Here is a 23,269-nt window from a genome sequence, read left to right as displayed (position 1 = left end):
CCTGTATATATATATATGTTGAAATAAATGTCATCTTTCAGAAACACCTCAGTATATTGCATCTTACTGTCAACAATTAACCAACCCAAAAAACATAAGCCGAGAGGGTAATGCTTGGTGAACTTTATTAACAGAACTGTATTGGTCCCTTAAATGATGTTAGACAGCAACAATTTGTGGTGAGGCTTTATAACTGTGATAGATGAGGGTGGGGAGTAAAAAATTACAAGTTTTAAATAGCAGCTTTGAATTAAAACTACATCTTTTTTTTTTCCACAGAACAATTGGTGTGCAAATGAAAAGCTTAACAAGCGATACAAATTGTTAGTGCAAGCAGGATAAGAATGAATTCATTTCTTCAAACATAGTCAAACCTCAAATAATTGCCCATTTATTTAATCCATTCATTCATTTTCTGAACCAAAGCTATGCCGATACGCATATTTCAAGGGGTCTCCTGCACAAAGGTCAAGCTAAATGTGCTAACTGTGTCCATTGTGAGATAGATGTCACTGCACAGAGAAAGCTCGATGTTAAATTTCGATTGCCGAGGCCAGAGAAACCGGCATCAACGGTGGTTAAAATAATTTTGATGAGTGATCAAGAGTTGGCGGAAACTCAAAATCTAGTCCACGTCATGACACCGGCTGAACAAATCAACGTGTAATGTTTGGCCACTGACGTAATGGGCTCTTACCCATTTCTCGGAACCAAATTGCCACATCTGTGACCCATGGCAAACTTACTGTCAACTCATAGCGACCGGTAGCAAAACAAGCAGCCAGGAGAACAGAAAACACTTGATGGCAAAAAGATAGATAGGAAAAACATGGTGCCTGGGGAGGTACTATGGCCATTCCTTTGCCACCATGGCCAATACAATCCATTGTAAAAGCCAGGCAAAATCCAGAGAGCCACAGAGGGTTCTCTATGTGGAAGACACACACATGCACATGGAGGCTTTACACAGCCCCCATGCCAGTCCACTAACAAAGACCACCGCCTCCCACAAATGCCCATGCCCGAAAAACTCACACCCATGCACCTTGTCATTAAAAAAAAAAAAATCAAAAAGTGCTTCACCTGAACTTAAGACAGGAGAACACCACAGACACTACTGGCAACGAGGCTAAGTAGCGCTCAGATGGTAGCCCTGCCTCCAGGAAGCCAAAAACAAGGCGGGGGGGGGAACTTTTCAGAAAAAAATGTTTTCTGTTCTATGCTCCGCTCCTGTCTGCTGCTGCTAGGCTTATAATACACCATGCGTCAAGTCATGTATGCACACTGTGCATATGTCACACTGCCAACCGTGGAGTGCCACACACAAACCGCTAAAAAAACACGACACAGACTACTGGCTTGAAGCTTGTCAAACATGCTCCCCCCCCCCGACTTTTGGTTTTCGGGCGCAAAAAACATTGAATAAAGTCGCACCGACCCAAACAGGAACAATGGCCATTCAACTTGATGATCTTAAAGAGGCGACCTACCGTGACACCCACAAATGTGGACATGGATGTCTTTGCAGCAAGAAGAACAAAAAAAAAAAATTGGACTTGAGCATCTCTGGAACCACTTACAAAGTTCTAAAAAAGAATAGCGACTGAAATTCTGTCTTCAGCTAATTATGATTTCAATAATTAATAAATATTAGTTTTTCATATACATATCGAAAATGTGTCATTGATCAAGCTTATGAGCTAAGAATGAGTTTGTTTTAACATTCTAAAACACAAATCTGCTATTCATCTTGAGCATCTCTCCAAATGCAGCGGCATCTAACTCGTCGGGATTCACGTGTGCACTTTTCTGGGGAGGAAATTTGACTTCCTTCGGGATGGAATAATATTCTAGTAAGCATAAGTGAGTTGCAAATTGCAGAAAATCTGCAAAAAGGTAAAAAGATGAAAGCTTTACGAGTAGCACCGAAAGAAAGCTTGATTGTGAAAGAGCAGATTCCAGACTGTGATCGAGCAACGCAGATTAGAATGCAAAGACGGGAAAGCAGCAAAGCCATATGGCCTTTCAAAGAGTGAGTGATTAGTATAGCTACTGCACTCTTCATCTATTTACACCGCGGCTCAACTAGTTTGGCTCGCCGCTCGTGTGCCTGTTGGTTCAGAAACCTGATTTGAATGAGAAGTTGGCAGCGAGTTTGATTCGACTGCGAGGCCCTCTTCTGCTTGGACTGTCTACAGACAAAGGGGACCCGGTGTCCATGGGTGCAGCAGGCTCGTCGTCTTTGCCGGCAGCTCCCGTCCTTAATTCATCGCTCTCTGAAAACAGAAGCGTAGAATTAGAAGGCACCTGATGAAAGGTGCTCAAGGGGTGCGGACATGCTCATCACAAGGTATTTTTGTTCTCGTTCTAGAACGGGATTATTGATCGAATGGCAATTTTTCCAACATTCAAGCTGACCGGACGTGTGGGCCGACGGCGGGGGTTTCTCCTCGAAACGAATCAGATCGCACTGCAGCATTAAGACCGGGTCGGGGTGGAGCTGCGGTGACGGCAGGCAAGATGGCACCGGGCCGCACAGAAGGTCGACTGGGGACATCAGACACAGCAGCTCAGACTCTGGTGCCGTGGCTGTGAAGCAAGAAAGATGTGGGTTCCACTCGGTATTGATGGTAAACAAAAGGGGAAAAGTTTTGTCAAATGGCTTTTGGAGATTGGAATACAATCATTCAGAAACAACAACAACAGGGTATTCCCAACACACTAAAGTTTCTCTTAAGGTCTTTTCTGGCCACGCATTTTCATATGTTAATTACGCTTGACTAATAGGAGGCAAGTAATGCTTTAAGTGATCAATATGGTATCGAGCCAGTACGGCTGAAACACTTGCAGATAAGTTGCCGCTTCGAAGGTCTGTTCTTGCAAGGGAACATGCCGGTAAGCACAGATAGATGACAACAGAAAGATTTTGTTGTTGTTCACTGGAGACATAAAAAGCAATCTTTTACTTGGGCTGAGTGCTTCCGAATGGGTGGTGCTTGTTGGGCTGTCTCTCGGGCTCTCCATGTTACCTTCTGGCTGAGGGCTGCTGGGGACTGAAGCGCTCACTCTCTCTGCACGACACCGACACAAAAGCCCGTTATCGTTTACGTCCTGCGAAGATTACATTACCGCAATGAATGGATGCTTTTGCCTTTCATATCGTTCTTCAAAACGATAATCCTCTTGTGTCCGTGCCCTTTAATCCAGACGACCTAATGACGGGTAGAAAATAAAGGTGAGAAAAAAAAAAGAAAAAAAATGGAGCAATTGATGATACGACGAGCAGATTTGGCAGTGTAAAAATGTGACCGCAATTGAATTGGCACCTGTGGAATAGCACTGAGAAGCTCATCGATGCTGGTGTATCCGTAAGAGCGAGACTCCAGGCCACAGCCAGTAAACCTTTTATAAGCTCCTTGGAACTCGGAGAGGAAGATCTGGTTGTAATGGTAGGTGTGGAGCAGCGCACGTACGTTACGGGCAAACTGGTAAAGCCTCGTCAGCCTCACCCACTCTTCACCAGCGCTGCTTGTGGCGCTTCCATCTTGAATGTTGCCGTCAGGTTCTTCCCAGTAAAGCTGTGAAAGAGGACAATTAAAACACTCTGCTTCGGAGGGAACGTTGTGAAAGCATCCAATAGACCGCTTCTCTCACTTCGACGAGGTAGGGCAGACTCTTGAGTAGCTCACTGAGGGAGAGGAACCCATATTCACAAGGGTTGAGTAGGACTTTGTGGACCATCTGGTATTGCAGGCACAGCTCATCCACCCCGAGACCCTTGTCGATGGCTTTCTCTTGAGACATAAGCAGTACCAGAAGTTGCGATGTCAGTAAACGCAGAGACTTTCTGTTGATGAGCTGAACTTCCCGTCCTTCTGCGCCATCGACCACCTTGAAAAGAAACAAAAAGTCGCTGCTTAAGTGCCTGTGAAGGAATAGTGTTTATTGACTAGACTGTTGTTTCTCAACCTTTACCGAGCAAAGGTCATATTTTACATCTGCAGACTGATTATGTCGAATCAAAATAAAACATTTGACTTTACTTTGGAAAACACTTAGCCATATCTTTGACGGTTTTGATAGGTTAGTGACCAAACTAGTAAGTGAATCATTATTGATTTTTGCACGTGCATTTTCTGGTTTTGAATTACAAGATGTAAATTTAAACATGGATTAATCAATAAAATAAATCAACAGATTAATCAATTATTAAAATAATCATAAATCGGAGCCCTAACAACAGGCATTGCCTGTCATAAGTTGCTCGCATGGATAGAGTAGATGCAGAGACATCATTCGTGGTAAGTAGTAAATGTTTTTTGGACCAATTAAGCAAAATTGAACACCTTCGCACACTGGTTGGGATTCACAGGACAAGAGCACCAGTTTGGAAATCATTTTAACTTTACAGGAGAGCTTTGGAAATGAACAACCCTTTACCTTAACAACATGGCAGAGTTTGCTCAGTAATGCAGGCAGGGAGCTGGTGTCATAGTCTTGCAGTCGTAGACCATAACCAAAGGTCTTGCTGTATTCTGTGAGCAGCTGGTTTACAGGAATGCTGGCGTTTCTCTGAGCTCGAAGCAGCTTGACCAGTTGAGCTGCCAGAGCTTTGATACGCTCCACCTCTGTTAGGGTAAGCACCTTCTCCTCGCCACACTCCAATACCTGGAAAAACCACGAGGCGGAGATTAAATCAGAAAGGTTGATTTGAAACCTCACATGGCTCAGTGCCAATTGGTAGTCTACTTACGGTTAATACTTCAGGGATGGCCTCAAAGAGCTCCATGAGTTTGGTGAAGCCGTAGTAGCTGAGCTTACACTGACGTCCAAAGTGGTGGTGGTAGGTGGGGATGAATTTGCTGAAGGGCATTCGACAGTGAGGTTGGTGACGGAGGAGATCGACGACCTCCTTCCCAAACTGCTTAGTGCGCTCCATTTCATCCCCAGTACGCTCTGTGGTTAAAACGGGCAGTTTAGTTGCTAATATACTGTACTCAAAACAGCCTATCATCTGCATTGTATCATTAATTGATTGTCAATGAGAGGTTAGAAAAATGTACCCCCCCCCAAGTCCCAGGGCAGATAATTGACCATTGAGTATTTTTTTCACTATTTTTTTTTCAACATTCCCACAAATGGAACCCAAAAAACTTATCTCAGCGTTTTCTGAAGATATATTTTTGAAGGAGGGGTTTGCTGAGGTATCTTTGGCACCCCTAATGTAAAAAAAATAAAAAATAAAATGTTTTTTTTTTCCTATTGGCTAGCTGGAGGAGGAGGCAGTGTGTTTTTTGTTTTTTTTTCTTTGAGACTTATAATGCATGGAACAAAGAATCACTGCAAATTTTCACTCTGTAATAGTACTTAAGAAAGTTTAGGGTTCAATCTTGGCACCCACTGATCTACCTGCATATTCACACGCGAGTAAGGAACTAGTGCGTGTGTTGAATAATTGGCGGTTGTGAAGGTTGCAGTACCTCTCTTCGGAACAGAGATGATTGTGTCAGCGTCGTTATGTGTGGTGGTAATGGTGGTATCGGGAATCTCAGACAGCAGGTCGATCAGGTTACATGTGCCATAGTCTGCTACATTCCAGTCTCTGGAAAAGCACCTGATGAACATGGCACTAAATCACTCTACAGTACCAAAGCCAATTTAGAATTATGACCACTTGGTATGATGTGTTGATAAAACAAACCAGTGATATGCTTGCATGAAGTCCTTGACAGCAACTTGCTTGCTGGCTTGAAATTTGAGAAGTTTCAGTAAGTCTTGAGTGAAACGCTTCACTTGGGCTCGGTGGGTGAGGGTCAGCAGTCGTTTTGTACCCATGCCCAAGATCTGAAAAGTAAAGATTATATCGGTTGTTCAAAAAAGGCCCAAGTCAGACCTTAAGTTATAGTGAGTCAAAAACAACAAAAGTGTATATTGACATATCAATTACCACACAAGTAAATCTGTCAAAAAAAAAAATGTAAGGCTCTGATGTACACTACCTGTAGGACATGTGGAACTGCTTCTAGCAACTCAAACAATTTTGAGTAGCCATAATCAGAGACGCGGCACTGCTTTGCAAAATGATGATGGTAAGAGGGTATAAATTTGCTGATGGGCATGATGCAAGACGGTTGACCCTTGAGGAGGTCAATAACCTCTCTGCTGAACTGAATGAGCTGAGGGTTGCCAACTGGACTCTTGCATCGAAGGAGCCACGGCTCTGGAGGCAAACCAGGGGAATAATCACAAGCGAGTACAAATACCGTGACTCCAAAATAGTTACGTATGAGCCTAAGTTCCAAAGTAGTTTGATTTCATCAATGTTCTCACCAGAGTTTGGTGCTGGTGGTTTGTTGTGGATCCACTTGATGACTTTGTAACCATTCTGAGCTGTGACTATGGTTATACTTGGGACACACGCAATGAGGTGCTCTAAAGGAACGCCACATTCCAGAGTCTCATTGCCCAGCTCCAGCCGACTGAACTTTGCTTCATAGCAGTCTGGAAAGCTAAAAGATAAAACACAATCATGTATTGAATTTATGGCGCAATGGAAATGTGCTTCAAGAGCAACTAACCGAAAACATTTGACATGAATTGCAAGAGGTCAGCATATGTTGTCACCTGAGGAGGGGAAGCGTTCCTTTGTGTGACTGAAGCAGTGCGTGAACCTCAGGGGCCAACGTGCTTAGAGACATGACCGCAAATGGAATTGTGTACGAGTCTGGGTCAAAGTCAGCCTCACTATAGAAATACAAAGGAGGAGCACCATAATTAACTGCACATAGTCAAGCTAAGGCTTGTCAAACCTAGGTTATCTTAGTTAAAAATACAGTCAGCAAATCGAGGGAGAGAAACAGAAAACATTTTCAATTTATCATCATTGATAGTATATTGATCTTTTGCCACAGATACTACTGTAAATAGATACAGGACACCCAAATCTTTCATTGACATACTTAAACTAAGCGTGTGTGTGCGTGTGCGAGATATAGGCCAGATTCTTGCCTGAAGTTTTGCTGTTTGTAGTGTTCTCTGCAGATTGGCTCATGATACTCCAGCTCTTCAAACACCACAGGGCTTGCCGTGGAGGAGCTCTCCTGTGACTGAGAAGATCCCAGTGGACTCTGACGGAGTTGGCTGCTGGGAAGAAGGCACACCAGCCTCGTGCCACCCTGCTCCCGAACAGCCACTACATCCGGCAGCCTGTACAGATCGCTCATCAAAAGCTTACGGCGGTATCTGTAAGCGGAGGTGGAAAAGCAGTAAATGTCATTCTTGTTATTTGGCACGGCTGGTTGTGTTTACATGCCGGGAGATCGAGACGCTTACTTCTTCTCGTAGATCTCGGTGAACTTGAAGAGAGGAAGGCAATTGGCAGGTGCCTCCTGAAGAATGCTGCTGAACTCGGAGCTTTAAGACAATGAAAAGGTCAAATTAACCTCCACATAGATCCTGGGCAATAAATCCCATTGCCTGAACATTTGTACCTGAGCATGGCCATGGATTTGTTGTGGCCACCTGTGATCAGAGACACCTGGATGCGCTTGCCTCCAATTTTGTAACGGTGAAGTCCACTGACGGCGCTAATAGCCTGCTGTAAGGACAGCATCTGGATCGTAGCCTTCAGCTGATAGTCTGTATGGGGACTAAGCTCCACTCCTTTAACCTAAAAAAGCCAAACAACCGCAACAAAAAGAAACGAGTCTCTGAAATACTGAGCTTTGGGACTCATCAACTTAAGAAGCAGTGAAACCATATTTTTATCGTAGCCATACTGTCAATGACAAAAAAACATACCCGCCCATATCGGTGGAAAGTGTCACGTAGAGTCTGCTGTAGTTCCTTGCGGGACATTCTGTAGTCGAGGTTAGCTACCTGGATTTCAGCTCCATCTGAAAAGGGCTCTGGTGGACCGTCTGGACAAGGGCTTCGAGGAGTCGCAAGCGTGGGGGAAGAGCGGCTAGACAGGCAAGGCGATGCAGTCCTTTTGGAGTGGGCAAAACAAACATATCTAAGTATGATGTGGGTCAAATTTGAAATATTGCAAGCTCTCCTTAGAATCTGAGCGTGTATATCAAATATGATCACCTGGAAGACCAAGAACCCTGAGACAAGACAAGTGGGCTGAAGCTTCTGTGTAGGCTCAGTTTGCTGAAAGCAGAGGGTGTGCTAATCTGAAACTCCATTGGGCGTCTTTCCCCTTCAACCGGAGACTCGGTCCCACTACGAGGAGTGGAGCCATCCCTTCTACGAGGACAAGACCAAAACATTGGTAAATGTCAATAAGTCAATCCATAAACTACTTCTCAGGCTACAGTGGTAATTTTAATATGTTTACAGACATCAAATAAAAGTTTGACCTTTCACTTGAAAACCCTCTCTCCCTTTCCAATGTTTGTACCTTTTCCTGTGTAAAGATTCACCGGTGAAGCCAGGTTTGGAAAGCTGCTCCAGTGATCCTATCTCACCATTACTATGGGGAGAGGAGGAGGCTGGCCGTTCTTTATCTAGATGGTGGAAACCCGGCTTAGGTCTGCTGTCTGCACTATCCAACTCCTGCATCAAAGAATGGTATTTGGTGTTAATAGATACTACATGCAGTGCTGGTGTCACATTTCAAATGAAACAACAACTATGAATTGTATGAAACAGTCACCACAAAGGAACAGGTTTTCTCACTGAGGACAACTGCAGGCATGAGGTTCAGCAGCCAGAAAAAAAGCGAAATACGGTACATGAAGCAGACTTGGAACAAAACAAACAAAAAATGATTCATATACACAGTTTATGCTTTGTTGAAGCTGTTGATTAGTTGGTTAGTTGAGATCAACTCACAAATTAGTAGAACGATTCCGAATTTTGAAAAACATGCAGGACACAAGATGACCACTAATACATGCCAGCTACGACAGACGACTGATTGTTGTTAAGCAAGCACCGACGAGCCATTAGTCAAGCCAGCAATTAAGAGGACACTGGAGGGAGCAGGGGGGGGAGGACTGCACAGCACAGCACAGCACAGCAGCAAGTACAGTGAAAGCGGGAGATGGCGTCTAATGGAGAGCAGGCACTGACAAGTCTGCTGACCTGATGGGACTTTGCAGGGGTGCCACCCGGAGGCCCAGAGCACCCCCTCTTAGGGCTGTAGGGCCTTTCAGGTAGGGAGCCGGGTGTGTAGCATGAGCGAGTAGCTCGCCGTGCCCTCCTGGGCGATCGGGGTTTCTCCAGGGGAAGAAAAGAAGAGGATGGGGCTACAGGAGTGGGAAACATTGTGTCCTGGCTTTGATAAGGCGGGGCCAGTGTCAGAGGCAAGGGAAGGTTATGGGACTGAGACTGAAGCTCACGACCTGCATCGTCGCGGGGCCGCGGAGACGCAGAGAGGCTGATTCGATGGCCAAACACGTCCTCGTTTTCCATTCTCTTGCGGGCACGTGATGCCGCCTCAGGGGTGCCAAAACGGAGGACGGCTTTACCCTGGGACACACCCAGCACTTTGCCACCACAGTTGTCTGAGAGGCGGCGGAGCCTCAGCTTCACAGCGTTCCACAGGTTCTTGTCACAGTTGACGGGAAGGTTGTGCACATAGAGCAGGTTGTGACTGGGCTGAAGGAGGGGAGCAAAAGACAGCGAGCCTGTCTAGATTTGTATGCTTTACACTGTTGTTGCTGATGTCATTTTTAAGTCTACAAAAACGGATGACCGCTGAGAGGCTCAAAATGGGAAAGAATATCAATGGATCTTCATAAATGATGTCCTCCGAGTCTTCTTTCATCGAGGCCATCGCTTACCTTTTCCGATACAGAACAGTTGAACAGTGTACATTTTTGGAAAGGCTTACCTGCGTTTTGAGAGGCATGCGCGGAGGCAGGTCAGCTGTGATCTCTTGAAATGACACGTGACTGTGGGCGTGCTGCAGCAGGGCTTGGGATGTGTGGTTACCATGGACCAGGATGACCTGGAAACCATGGCGATGGCGCAGGTCGCTCAGCTCACTTGCAAAGTTGACATCAGCTGTTGAAATGACAGGAATGACTCGGTAAAAAGAAGCCGTCTGAATGATTACAGAGAATCGGAGCAGCGCGCACATGAGACGAGGACAACAGTTGCGGGTGCAGTGTGGGTCTCAGCGAAGCGCCGTAAGCTCTGGCGGAGTTTGTCATCAGCAGCATTCTTGGCTGTGGCATTGATGTGTGCCACAGTAACCTGGTGAAATAATATCAAGTGTGTTCATATGGTGTCCTTCAAACCAAGCTGTGTTTTTCCATGATCATTTTTGACTTGTTACCTGGCAGTTGTTGAGCTCTTGAATAACTGCTTTACACTCTTTACTGATGTCACACACACAAATAAACTCGGCCTCACGGTGGCCCTGGAAGAAACGGCTGCGTATACGCTGTACCACCACCCCGGCAGATCTTCCACTAGGCACGCTGCAGTTCTCTATGTCCCAAAACACCCCGACTGGGGCAATGTTCTCTGTACCGCCGCTTTCTGGTGAACCTGACCAATGGACAAACAAAAGGCTTCTAAAAACAAGATCCCTTTTATTGGAATACAATTCATTGCTCTTTAGCCAAAATTGCAGAGAGATGTACAGTGTAACGTGTTGCCAATCAGACAGCGGGCTGCATATGGCCGCTGGGTTGTATTTTGGGCACCGCTGTTTTAACCGTTATTGCAAAACGCCACATGCAAACAATGTAAACCGACTGGACCTCGTGTCATTTACTGAGCAGAACAAGTGGGTGCAGTGGAAAATGCCATCCATCACAATAATCGTCTCAACACCGTTGACAGCGATTCCGTTTTACATTGACTGAAAGCCGTGCTTGTTAGTTTGTGTCACGGAGTTTTCCATGCATGGGGAAGCAAATGTGGTCGAAACAATTTGCTGCGTGTTTGTCTTGAATCATACATTTCTGACTGTACTTTTGTATTCTTAAAAAGGACAATCAGCTTTCGGTTACGACGAATTAATTCAAAAGTGCACTAACCGAACTTCGGGCCGGTTTTGCCCTGACTGAGCGCCACGCTATCAGATGAGGTGCCACAGCCATTGCAAATGGGGATCGTGACTGGAGTTGTTTGAGGAACGGGAATAGTGGGCCAGACCTTTTCTGACTTGGACACAAACCCATTCATAGGCTGCAAACAAAATTTTAAGCACACACATATCAGAAAACACAATGAAAGTCTCACTAATACAAACAAACACACATCGAAGTTACCTCAAGTGACCTTTAAGTAATAACCAGTGTAAAACTTCACCAACCTTCAACAGGCAATCCTGGCAGTAGTGCGCCCCCTTCACACAAAGTGTTTGCTCAACATTTAGGTGCATGGGATTAGAGCAAAGATGTGCTGACGTGGATGCAGTGTTGATAGCGGTAGAAGGAGGGTGATCACAGAGTGCAGCACTTGTCTGGGTTCTTCTGACCATAGGACTGCAGTCCATACCACAGATATGGCAACCAGAAGAGGCCAGGCAAGCACTGTGCAAGGAAGCCGAAAGAGTAGAAATGGGTGGGAGTGAAGAAGCCAAACGAGGATGAGGAGGGAAAGCGACTGGGTTGCTTGGGAGAGCTTCAGCTGGGTTAACAAATCCTGGGCAGCAAGGGGTGTGGGGCTGTGCTGCGACGGGCTGAGAGGTGGTTACCGAAGAGAGCCTCAGAGGTTTGTAGCCACAACTGAGCAGCGGATCATAAGCGCCATCTTTAGGGCAACAGCTCTGTCCGTGTTTGTACTGAAGAAACGTTGAGGCTACAGAGCAAGGCCCAACCCTGCTAGTGTTGTTACTCTTGCTGTGGATGGGCATTGCCACTGAGTCAGGAGTTGCATAGAGTGGGACAACACCAGCTACGCTTCTACCAGCAACACCTCCACCATCAGATAATCCATAGCCCTCGGTGATGCAGTAATCACAGTGGGCGCATACGCTTACTTTGGGGCCAGGCCCCTCTTGTTGCTGCTGCCGAGGCGGCGGTGTGGGCTGTTGTCTATGGTGATCTGGCGTAAGATGGGGCGGAAGTAAACAAGAAGAAGACGAAGGGAGCGGGGGTAAAGGGAAGCGCTGGGATGGTTGGGAGGATGAAGCATGGTGCAGAGGGGGAGGAGGCACATCCTTCAATTCCAGCACTGTTTTTCTGCTGTCCATGTCATTGACCTAGCGTGAAAAAGAATAGCACAATCAGAAATAAGATGGTACATTGACAACATTTGGTGCCGGCGAGATTGTGACTCCAACTCTTGCTAATTTGATTCAACTGTTACTGTTGTATTCAAATCAAATTATCACAATCTGTCAGAACTCAATTTTCTCGTCATTGCTGTATTTGAATCAAATGTTATTCTGTGTAAATTTTCCGATACAATGTTTCTTCCTTTTTATGGTGGTACTTGGGTAATACTGTGGATATGTAGACCGTGTGTCTGGCAGTGTAAACCTTTGGTTGAAATCGAGACGGGACTAGACAAGCAAAATTGCTTCAACCCGCCTCCCTTTTCGACAAGTCATGTAAAACAAAATGTGACACGAAGTTGAAATAAGTGTTGAACATGTACTTGCCAGAATAAACAAATCAAATCAAACATATTAGTCCAATTTGCTGAGATTTAAAAATAAATAATCAACTTTTGTCCTCCTGAACCACACTGCATGCTGTATACCTTTTTATTCATTTCATTGATGGTGAAGCAGTCTTTGAGTTTCCAGAGAAGAGTCGAGGCTTCTGTTTCAGGATGCCCAATCCATGGAGAGGTTTTCGGGCTGCATACGGATCTCTCCTTTACCAGTCTTTCCATCGTCCAACCTCGAGAGGTCTCTCATCATACTTGGACCTCTCTCCTCTCTCATTCTTTCCTAACGAAACGAAAGTAGGCAGCGAGTGAGGTCCTTGACTTTCTTGTAGAACAAGTGTTGCTATTAATGTACCACTGCATTGATTGAACAATCGCAACGAAACTTTTGCCCTATACGATTATCCCCGGTGTCGTGCATAACGCAATTTTAGTAGATCACGTGCACGAGAGCGGGCGCAAATCGAGTTTATCAAGTGACACGCTGTTTTGGCAAGCCAGTTAGCGCGTAAGTTAGCAATGGAAAATGTACTTGTCCCTGGATCTTGACTAGACTTTTGACTGATAGCTAACTTAAGCGACAAAGCCTAGCAAAACGTCACATTAACAGTTTGAACGTTTACCTGGCGAAACAACGGTTTCGTTCAGCTAACAATCAGGTTAGCACTAGCTTGAAGCGCTTCCCGTCTCATAATGTTGCCCTCACAATGACGCGATCGAGAAGAGCATTCGGCAATAGCAATGTCCATGTAAATACCTGACAAGGTTTCTTTTGTCACATATTTCTCAAGAAGACTGCTCCAGTCCTGCGATCTCCCTCCTAAGTCGAACCCCCGCACCTTTTTTGTAACCTACCTTTGCCAGAAAGCACTCTCAACTGTCGCAAATTCGCCCATAGGCCAACATCCGCTTATTATTACAAAACTTTATACAGACGTTGACCTAATGATGGAAGTAAGAAAAAGAGCTGAAAAAAGAGCACTTGGATTTTTTTCATTTTTATATATTTATTTATTTATTTATTACATTTATTAAATCATTAAATACGGGCAAACATGTCTAAACAATCGCTTGCCTTAACTACATGATCACACTTCATGGACAAACGTATTGCATATTGCAAAACTTGATATGTTTTGAGGGATAATTTTTACCTGTAAACTGACTTGCATATTGTCCAGAGAACAATATTGTGCATGATATTCAAACTGTATTTTAGTCTCTCGGGTGTAAAATTTTCATACATTTAGCAGATGCTGTAAATAGCAGAATGTCAGCTGGTGTTCACTAGCGCTCCCTGGTGCCTGCGGTGCGTGCGGGATAACGGTACAGCAGGTTCAACCGTCATCCCACCGGTGAATGAACAATAGCGCGTCGGAGTCCTATGCTTTATTATTTTAGTTTGGCTTGATTCTGACTATATTTTTAAAGCACAGCGACTTTTTCCCCATCCATTTATTATTGTAACCGAGCGCCATGGCGATTGCCCACGTAGCAACAGAATACGTTTTTTCGGACTTTTTGTTGAAAGACCCCACGGAGGCAAAATACAAAGGAATGCGACTGGAGCTTGCCGCGGACAAAATAGTGACGTTTCTGGCTGTGGGACTACCTTTGTTTCTCATCTCGCTCGCTTTTGCTCAGGAGGTGTCTGTTGGTAAGCCCCTCTGAAAGAAACGTGCATGTCTTCGGAATACAAATTCCTTATTATAATTAAAGAAAAATAAACATTCGTTCATATTATTTTTTAAATGCATGAGGTACAAATAGAAATCTTCGCTTTTCTTTATAGATGTTTGAATGAGACGCTAAAGTGTGACGTAAGGCTCCACCCTTTGACTTAAATCACGCCCAGACGGATGCAGAACACGTTCAGGCTTGCAGCATGTATTCACCCGTCCCTGTCTGAAAATACATTGCTACAAGTTACAACGTGTCGATCGTCAAAGAGACATTTACACACCCCCAAGAGCTGTTCAACAAATATATTCTCATCATGCCCATTGCCCAACGTGCATCGCTGTAGTTTGCAATTTAGAATATAATCTAACAAGGACCACCAAGAGTCTGATCCATACAATGAAATACATATTGTGGTGAATTGTCTTCGGTGGTCAGCTGTTTTTCGGAAGCACGCTGTGGAAGGTGACTGGAAAACTTCAGTGACACACGGCTGATTGGGAAAAGATTTTATTCAACCAATGTCAGAATGAAGTGCTTCACGCCCGGAAAAAAATGTCGAGTGTGCGCCTTGAGTCTTCCAGTCTCCGTGCTTTATACCCAGAGCCTCTTTCCCCTGGGGGTCTGCAGAACGGTTGTTGGTTGACCTATGACCCGCTAGTCTGCCTTGCAGACCATACACAGTCTACCAATTGTTCTTTCCTGATTGCCACCAGTTGTATCTCTACCTTCTGGAGTCAGTAAGTCTATATTCCTGAAGCCAGGGCACGAACTTGACTAGTGCCTGACCTGGTTCACAACCTCGGCCTACAAGTGAAACATAAATGGAATAAGAGCAGAATAAAAATATACTACACTATCAATCTTGTTTTTTCATCTTCCCAAGACATTTTGATGAGTTTATGGTTCCAACTGTGTGCGGAAAGATCTGTTTGCTGCCATGATAAAAACGTATAAAGGTTTAATGAGTTTAGTGTGGAAAAGAATAAGAACCATAGCTGGCTTCAGTTTCAGCATACTCAGACATTATACAAGACGATGGTCTTGTATAATGTCATCCTAGAAGATTGGAAGATCCAAAGTGGAGACAACGCCATAATTTTAAGAGACTCAGCAGAGAACGTGCAGGAACAGTAACTACCATCCCATGAGCTCTTCAGTACCTTACTGAGTCAGCATATTTTTGTGTATACTAGAATTCATTACATTTGAATTTTACTGCAGGTTTAAGATGAGTGCAGTTGCATTTTGTGTAGTGTAAACCAAGGTCTCAGCAGCAGCTAGTGCAGTTACTTTGATTTATTCCCTTCATACATCTATCTTGTATATTGCTTTCCTGTTCAGGGTCGCAGAGAAGCTGGAATCTATACCAGGTCTACCAGGCAGGGCCTGCTCTGGACTCGCTGTATTGCATAGAGACAAACAACCATTCACACTCACATTCACATCAACTATTAAAAGTATTTAAATGACTAACATACACAGAAATATCAATCAGGCTGCAGTTAGTTTGCTTTCCGGGTCATAAAAGTGTCATTTTGTTGCCCCTCCATATCAGAAGTGGGTATTTTACTTGCTACGCGATACAAAATACACAAACAATAACAACGCTAAAATTGAAACTATTATAGAGGCTTGCATTACTTTTTAGTGGTAGTAAACTGCACTGTATTGAGCTGTTACTAATTTTGATTACCTTGGACTCAAAAAGGGAAAAAATGTAGCTTTGAGTATGGTACAACCATAATAATACATATATTTATAACTTAACCTCCTTCTCGTATCAATTGGATTTACAAAGGGAAAATTGTATATTGAGCTTTCTCATTCTATGCTCCTTTAGGTACACAAATCAGCTGCTTTGCTCCTACTAACTTCTCCTGGAGACAGGCAGCGTATGTGGATTCATTTTGCTGGGCAGCAGTACAACAACAGGATGATGGCTCACCATTATGGCTTCATAAGGTACAATACTTGCCATCTACGCAACATTCAGGTTGAGTCCACGTTGCTGCACATTGATGATAATGTGATGGTGCAAAAACTGATGACAATGACCTCTACTTGAGTACATAAAAAATGGCATAAAAAAGTGTCATATATTTGTTCTTTCTCTCTTTTGTGTATGTAGTTCTTTCCATATATCCTGCTCTCCCTGGCCATCCTTGTGTACATTCCTGCCCTATTCTGGCGCTTCACTGCAGCCCCACATCTCTCCTCGGATCTCAAGTTCATAATGGAAGAGCTTGACCGCTTTTATAATCGGGCCATTAAACTGGCAAAAAATTTGGCATCATTGGATGCTAAGGATAAAGATGCTTCACCGGAAACACACAGGTACACAACCGAATTTTTAGCTGTTATGTACCTCAGCGTCAAGTATGAAAAGATCAAACTAATTTAGTCATCAATATTCTTTACATAATGTCATAATAAAAGTGTTCAGGAAAATAAATCACCTTTCATCTTCACATGCACTAAATACAAAATGTACACTATATTGCATGATTTAAAAGATCTTATTTTTGTGTGTATTCTTCTGTAGCAGTGCTTTGGAGCTGGCTGAGGGTTGCTTCAAATACCCTTTAGTTGAGCAATATCTCAAGACCAAGCGCTTCTCTCACCGCCTCGTGGTCATGTACTTAGCATGCCGAGGCTTGACTCTGATCATCTTGTTGCTCGCTTGCCTCTACCTGGGATACTACATCCAACTGGCTTCCCTTACTGATGAGTTTCCTTGTGACTTGCGCACAGGGGTGCTGACTAATGACAGCAGGGTACCCTCGGCCGTTCAGTGTAAGCTTGTGGCAGTGGGGGTCTTCCGCCTACTCAGCTACATCAACCTCGGGGTGTATGTGCTGCTCACCCCGCTGGTGGTGTACGCCGCCGTCGGACCTGCACGTCAGAGTTCCAACTTCTTGCGACCTTATGAGATACTGCCAGGCTTTGGCGCTTTGGGGCTCACTACACCCTTCTACAACGACCTTAGCATCTATCTGCTCTTTCTGCAGGAAAACCTAAGTGAATTGAAATCCTTCAAGTGTCTGCAGGTGAGTCCATTTGGAACAATAACAATTTAGTGGCGAGTTGAACTCATTTCACATGTCTAATTAACAGGTGCTTGAGTTGTTGCAAGAAGCTGCTGATGAGGGTCTTGATACCATGTGCCTTCTGCGAACTCTGGGACAGGTGAAGACAGATGTGGTGGACTATAAGAAGGGATGTCCAAGAAACAAAGCTAAGCCTAAGGAAGTCACACCATAATTCCACTGAGGTACGAAAGGTCATTTGGTCTTAAAGGGGAAGTCAACCCTCAACTTTCTACCTGGTCAACCCAGTCCTCCTGTGAACAACAACTGACCTGATCTTGGCTGGTAGTTTGGAATGTAATGTATTTAAAATGACTTGTTTAGTTTTAATGTCTTAGATAATACTTGAATTGACTGTAATACCTTCTCATGACATTGTTTTCCATTAGTAGCACAGCTAATCCATTATAAGAAAGTAGATATCAATTATATTTGCAATAGATTGTGCCATTGTATGTCTCTGACCGCAGATTAGTCTAAAGATTAGCATTTCTGCCTTATATCTCTGATGTTCGGAGTTTGAACCTCAGCTCTGGCTCTCCTGTCTAATAAGAGCTTTGAAATGCTTATCATTATCTAAACATGCTGGCACATACTACATCGATTTTCACAAGATTCTGACTTTTTATTAGGTCACCGTAAATGTTGTTTACTGTAATAACTCTTGTACAACACAAAATCGGTCTTCAAGTGTTTTTCGTTTTGTGTTCAGACATCATTGTTTATTAGAGATGTGAACAGTGGTGGAGTCAATATTTCTTTTTTTTTGTACTGCTACAAGCAAGTGTACTGTATTATAAAACTTTGACGAATGATGTAAGCAGTGCTTCTGTAACTAACTGTACTGTTAGACATAATGATGTGTATTTATTTTATAGTGGACAGCTTACTCAAGGATTTTTTTAAATCAGTGATGTTTACCTCTTATATTTGTACATTACTGTGTTCAATCTCAGGTGACAGAAAGGGAACATATAGTAAAAGTAACTGCCCTTGTAACAACTAGTTTTGATGGGATGTCAATAATTATGCATTTCTTAATGCATGTAAAATTCCACTAACGTGCATGTTGCAAAATCAACAACCCTGGTACAGTAATAAAATCATGGATGGGGATAGCATACTATATGAATGAAATGTCCAGTTTGTAACGCTCAATTAAAACTGCTATTTACTATACATGTATGTAATGGCATTTTTATTACCAAATATACAAGGAAATATATTCTGTCTCATATGCATTTATTTTACTTCATAAATTTTGAAAAGGCTCTATATTTAACTGAAATCAACTAATATCAAGTGTGCCAAGGATGTCATAGTGAAAGGAATCATGGATGCCAAAGAGGCCTAATCCAAAACACGCGTATGATATTATAACTCCATGTATAGTGTACGTGTCTAGCAAGTACCAATCCCGGTTCAAGATGGTGTCGTGGTCATCTTGTCTTCAACAGGCAAGGCTTTCCCTACTGGTTGTTTATTTCTACGGATAGCCCTCATTGGAGTTTAACATCTGAAAACCCGCCCACTACAGATATGAAAGTGATTGGATAATACTTTATAATTGTCATTCCGTTTAACCAATCGCATCTCTGAATTCAAGCTTCGTTTGTAATTGATTGGTGGAACGCCATTGTTTTTGAGCTGGCGGCGAGTGAGGTTCGAGTTACTTGAGCACATTACTAGCAAAAGTGTTTGATAACTATTAACCGGTACTATAAGTATTAACCCAATACATTGTAACATTTCCCTTGCATGCTGGTGAGTCTATTTGAAACATTGCGTGGGCTGGTAGTGTAGCTTAATTGCTAAGCTGACTAAGCTTGTTAAGCTGGCCGTAATGTTTACTTGCCAATTTTAACAATCGTTTTGTCTTCCAAAAAACTAGTCAACGTTTCCCCATGTTTTACGATTATGTTGTGTGTTAACCATGGCGTGATGGGGTAAATGGAGTACAGATTCCTCGAGTTCTATTAGCGAGTTAGCATCCGCTAACAGATGTGACGCGTTGTTGTGAGGCGAAAACATTGTTCAGTATGTTGTGTGATGCACTTTTTTTTAAGGTCGGCCTCGTAAAGCAGAACTCCCGGAGACATGGGCGAGCCACTCAACTTTGCGACCCCACAAGAGGAGCTGGGCTTCTGGAAGGAACAGGCTAATAAGCATCAACAGAGGTAATATAGTACTCGAAAATTATAATAATCATCATGATAACGATGATGATAATAATGCAAACACTGCTTTTTGGATTACGTGAGATGGTTTGATTGTATCGACAGGCACACAGCTCCTTAAGTCTTGAATGTATTAGTTATTAAAGTGTTTCATGGACATTGAGCTCACTATTTTGGAAATGTGCTGTCTTTAGGGCAGATGAAGCTCAGGAGGAACTCCAGGAGTTTCAGCAGATGAGTCGGGACTATGAAGCAGAGCTGGAAACTGAGCTGAAGCACTGTGAAGCTCGAAACAAGGAACTGCTACAAGACAACAACAGACTCCGTATGGAACTGGATAACATCAAGGTTTGATTGAGAAGTGCAAGTGGATGTGCATGCTAACAGTTGTTGAAATGCTGCTAACAGTTGTTGAAATGCTGCAACAATGATCATACAAAAACAATATTTTAGTACAGTGAGTGATACCTAAGGTACATGACCCATTTAAAAAATATATATATTTAGAATTAAGCTGTCATGTTTTTTGTTTATAAATGAATTTTGATTTTTTTGGAGGGGACAACAGCAAGTACATGAAGTGGTCACAGATCATTACTAAGCTTTCCAGTATAGACATATGTATAAACAGACAGGGAGGTAAAAAGCGAGAATAGAATTACAACCTCATTATTTATTATATGCTATTTTTTTACCTGGCCAAAATTTTCATTCATCTATTGGTCTAAAATATTTTTTGGCAGGAGAAATTCGAGAGTCAGTACGCTGACAATTTTAAGCACATCTCCAACCTGGAGGAAAGTCTGGCAGAAACAACAGCAGTCAAAGATCACCTGCAGAAATATATCAGAGAACTAGAGCAGTCCAATGATGACCTTGAACGGACCAAAAGGTCAGTGCCTCCGTCTCAAGGCTATAATTTTGCTGTAAGAAAAAGGCTATTGTAATAATCTCAGTTCCTCTCAAGGGCTACCATCATGTCTCTGGAGGACTTTGAGCAGAGAATGAACCACGTTATTGAGAGGAATGCTTTTCTCGAGAGCGAGCTGGATGAGAAGGAGAACCTGCTTGAATCTGTTCAGAGGCTCAAAGATGAAGCCAGAGGTAAATACTGTGGTGCAGCTGCTCTCATCTTTGAAGCATCTATGTGTGAATCCAGTTCTTTGATCACCTTCACACTTTTCCTCTCTGTCTTCAATGGTCCATTTTTGTGTTGGCATGACACCTCAAGTGAAGTCACAGAAAATACTTTCTTCCATCTTCCAACTGTCGGTTGTCTTGTTTGATGCAGATCTTCGCCAGGAGCTAGCAGTGCGTCAGAAAGAAAGGCGACCATCCAGCAGTTTGGGCAAAGATTCCGATCGACCAGACCTGCCTTGCCCCTCAGCTAATAATCTCCAGAACCCCGTTACCCCGTCTAAGCCACCCAGCTCATTTGCCACACCCCCTGCAGCCAGCATTCGACGAGGTAACTAGTGATACTTTCCTGGTGATTTTTGAAATGATTTATGATATGCAAAATTATTATTTTTTTTTTAATCCCATCCATTTTCTTGTTGTCAGGTGATGGTCTAGTAGGTACTCCTCTCACGACATCAGCAAGAATATCTGCCCTGAACATTGTTGGGGAGCTGCTGAGAAAAGTTGGGGTAGGCGATATTCATCTCACCATACAGTATTGTCTTTGATGACGTTTTTGATTTATGCATATTATGTTTGTCCTCTGTGGCGCGTCAGAATCTGGAGTCCAAGCTGGCTTCATGTCGAGACTTTGTGTACGACACATCAGGCACCCGACCGGCGCTGCCACCAGCCACTGCTAGTCCATGTGGTCTCGACGGGGGGGCTGACATCCAAGCCAGCAGCATGAGTCCACCACCACAGTATGACAGGTCAGAGGGATTCATAACTATTAAACCATGTTTTTATGCGATTTAGACTGAGCGGTGAGTGATCTACTCCCTTTTTTTTATTTTTTCCACACACAATTGTTTTTTGTCAAGGCAATTAATCAAAATCCGATCAATAATGCAATGTAGCAGAGTGCAATTTTTAGAATAGATTTATTTTAATTCGATTCATTGCTCAGCTATAGTTAAGAGAGTTTTACTTTAGGTTGTGGACCTTTTTAATATTTGTGGGCATGTGTTTGATCATAAGCCTAAATTGTACCTCAAGGGATTGTGGATTTATTTAGCCAATTTCAGTACGAATAAGGGAATATTTTGTGACTTAATTTAATGACTTCATTTGTCATGTATATTTAATATCTTTAAAAATAAATTTTACCACTTGTTGACTGAAAATAACATCACGTGCTGAGGACTCGGTTTCAAGTTTTAGTATCACTATTCGCCACTAGATGGTGGAAATTATTGTTTAAGGATTAAACTTTGGCTTCCTGCCATCATTTAAATTGCCATTACCTGGCCTAACCTGTAAAACCAGAATATTTTTGTATAATAAATCTGACATTGTTTATTGTGATACAGATTAATTAATTTTTTTGTGTTAACAAATATATGCGAAGAGGATCTTGGAAAAAAAAAAACCCAATCACAATATAGCCTCATTGTTTTTTTTTCGTTTTGTTTTCCGTTTTACTGAAACTGTACTACTGCCTACGACCTCCCCTGATTTAGAAGTCATAACAGTAGCAACTGACAGATGATGAAATGTGTGATGCAATCAAAGTGAAGAGTTCAATATAAGGAAGTTTTAGGGGTATTTGTGCTTGTGTTTGTAGTTTAGTGAAGCGGTTAGAGTTTGGACCAGCACCTCCGCGGGGAGTCACTCAAGGTGCACAGTCTCCCCAAGGAGGAGTCAAGATGCTGCTGTGAGGAACCTGCTCCTTCTTCCTTCACCTCGCGCCAGAGAACTGAACTTTGAACATTAAGCTTGAACCTCAAAACAGCTTTCCTTGCTCTACATGCTGTGTGGAATTCTGCTGACTCTGACCCACTTGTATCATATCATGAGATGTGATGCACCGTTAAGTATGCGGAACGTCATGTCTGTGATGAGGAGTTTCATAAGAACACTGTACTGACTCGCTGCTTGGGTGTGAGGGACAACTCGCGTGTAACAAAAATCGCAGACATGGAAGTGACCCTAATTTCAGGACCGTTGATTTCAAAAACAGCAACCTGGTTTAAGTACAACGCAAAACTGTGATGAGGGAAATGCATGTTTGTTATTAACAATGTTTGTTTTTTTATTGTTTGAATCTTAAACTTTAGGTTTACCAACAACTGCATCATTTCATTTTTATGTATGTGATGCGGTGGCGCTTGTTTCTGGGGCTAATGTCGAAATATCTTGCTGTCAGGGTTTGGTTTTATGCCAGTGCTGCCTTCCTCCACATAGACTCCTTTTATTGGTTTTAAGTGACTTTATTTTTTTAAGTAGCACATTCACTCTACTGAACGTAACATGATAGTTTTCTTTACAACTCTGGACTCTTACGGTGGAGAGGGGGAAAAAAAAAAAAAGCAATAACGGATCAGGTTTTTGAGATGCACTATTTGTAATTAGAGTTGTGTATATTCGACTTGATATGACTGCTTTTTTGGGGTGGGATTGTGATTTGGGAATTGGAGTTAATAAAGGTTAAGTGTGGCACTTTTTCCCCCTTCTAAGCGTTTTTTTTGGTTATACAGGAGTGTTCAGTATGATATGGGACCGCTCAATATACTTGGTGTTGCATTCAGTTCCTTGTGGCCTTTAGTCATCTGACACACTCTC

General features: G+C 43.0%; 3 protein-coding genes across 9 annotated transcripts; 2 read left to right on the top strand and 1 right to left on the bottom strand.

Moving 5' to 3' along the window:
* Nucleotides 1-108: 108 nt before the first annotated feature.
* Nucleotides 109-13,523, bottom strand: marf1 (meiosis regulator and mRNA stability factor 1). 7 transcript variants are annotated; one of them, XM_085911024.1, is made up of 27 exons: nt 13,435-13,523; nt 12,670-12,862; nt 11,276-12,166; nt 10,998-11,148; nt 10,289-10,503; nt 10,089-10,206; nt 9,842-10,014; nt 9,091-9,606; nt 8,405-8,559; nt 8,092-8,250; nt 7,801-7,987; nt 7,491-7,669; nt 7,333-7,413; nt 7,009-7,242; nt 6,625-6,744; nt 6,331-6,509; nt 6,000-6,220; nt 5,702-5,844; nt 5,481-5,614; nt 4,754-4,956; nt 4,441-4,668; nt 3,655-3,891; nt 3,327-3,578; nt 3,152-3,212; nt 2,967-3,071; nt 2,419-2,589; nt 109-2,276 (listed from the first exon to the last, which is right to left on the bottom strand). In XM_085911024.1, the coding sequence occupies exons 2-27, from the start codon at nt 12,802-12,804 to the stop codon at nt 2,119-2,121; spliced, it is 5,406 nt and encodes a 1,801-aa protein (XP_085767150.1). In that variant the 5' UTR covers nt 12,805-12,862; nt 13,435-13,523; the 3' UTR covers nt 109-2,118. The 7 variants fall into 7 exon arrangements, with proteins under 7 accessions (XP_085767150.1, XP_085767148.1, XP_085767152.1 ...); XM_085911022.1 differs by having other exon boundaries at nt 13,337-13,503; XM_085911026.1 differs by having other exon boundaries at nt 2,419-2,547; nt 13,337-13,503.
* A 532-nt stretch (nt 13,524-14,055) lies between these two features.
* On the top strand, nt 14,056-18,456 carry LOC147056717 (pannexin-1-like). The gene is made up of 5 exons (XM_085912473.1): nt 14,056-14,236; nt 16,103-16,224; nt 16,391-16,596; nt 16,805-17,309; nt 17,377-18,456. The coding sequence occupies exons 1-5, from the start codon at nt 14,056-14,058 to the stop codon at nt 17,521-17,523; spliced, it is 1,161 nt and encodes a 386-aa protein (XP_085768599.1). The 3' UTR covers nt 17,524-18,456.
* Nucleotides 18,457-18,960: 504 nt separating this feature from the next.
* On the top strand, nt 18,961-23,151 carry LOC147056716 (nuclear distribution protein nudE homolog 1-like). The gene is made up of 9 exons (XM_085913111.1): nt 18,961-19,112; nt 19,415-19,525; nt 19,720-19,873; nt 20,269-20,417; nt 20,493-20,629; nt 20,817-20,993; nt 21,089-21,174; nt 21,263-21,417; nt 22,272-23,151. The coding sequence occupies exons 2-9, from the start codon at nt 19,446-19,448 to the stop codon at nt 22,363-22,365; spliced, it is 1,032 nt and encodes a 343-aa protein (XP_085769237.1). The 5' UTR covers nt 18,961-19,112; nt 19,415-19,445; the 3' UTR covers nt 22,366-23,151.
* Nucleotides 23,152-23,269: the final 118 nt, after the last annotated feature.

The sequence above is a fragment of the Syngnathus leptorhynchus genome, chromosome 5, assembly GCF_054491065.1.
Source record: "Syngnathus leptorhynchus isolate UIUO chromosome 5, UIUO_Slep, whole genome shotgun sequence".
NCBI lineage: Eukaryota > Metazoa > Chordata > Actinopteri > Syngnathiformes > Syngnathidae > Syngnathus > Syngnathus leptorhynchus.
The sequence above is the reverse complement of the archived record's forward strand: the minus strand, read 5'-3'. Positions and strand labels throughout refer to the sequence as shown.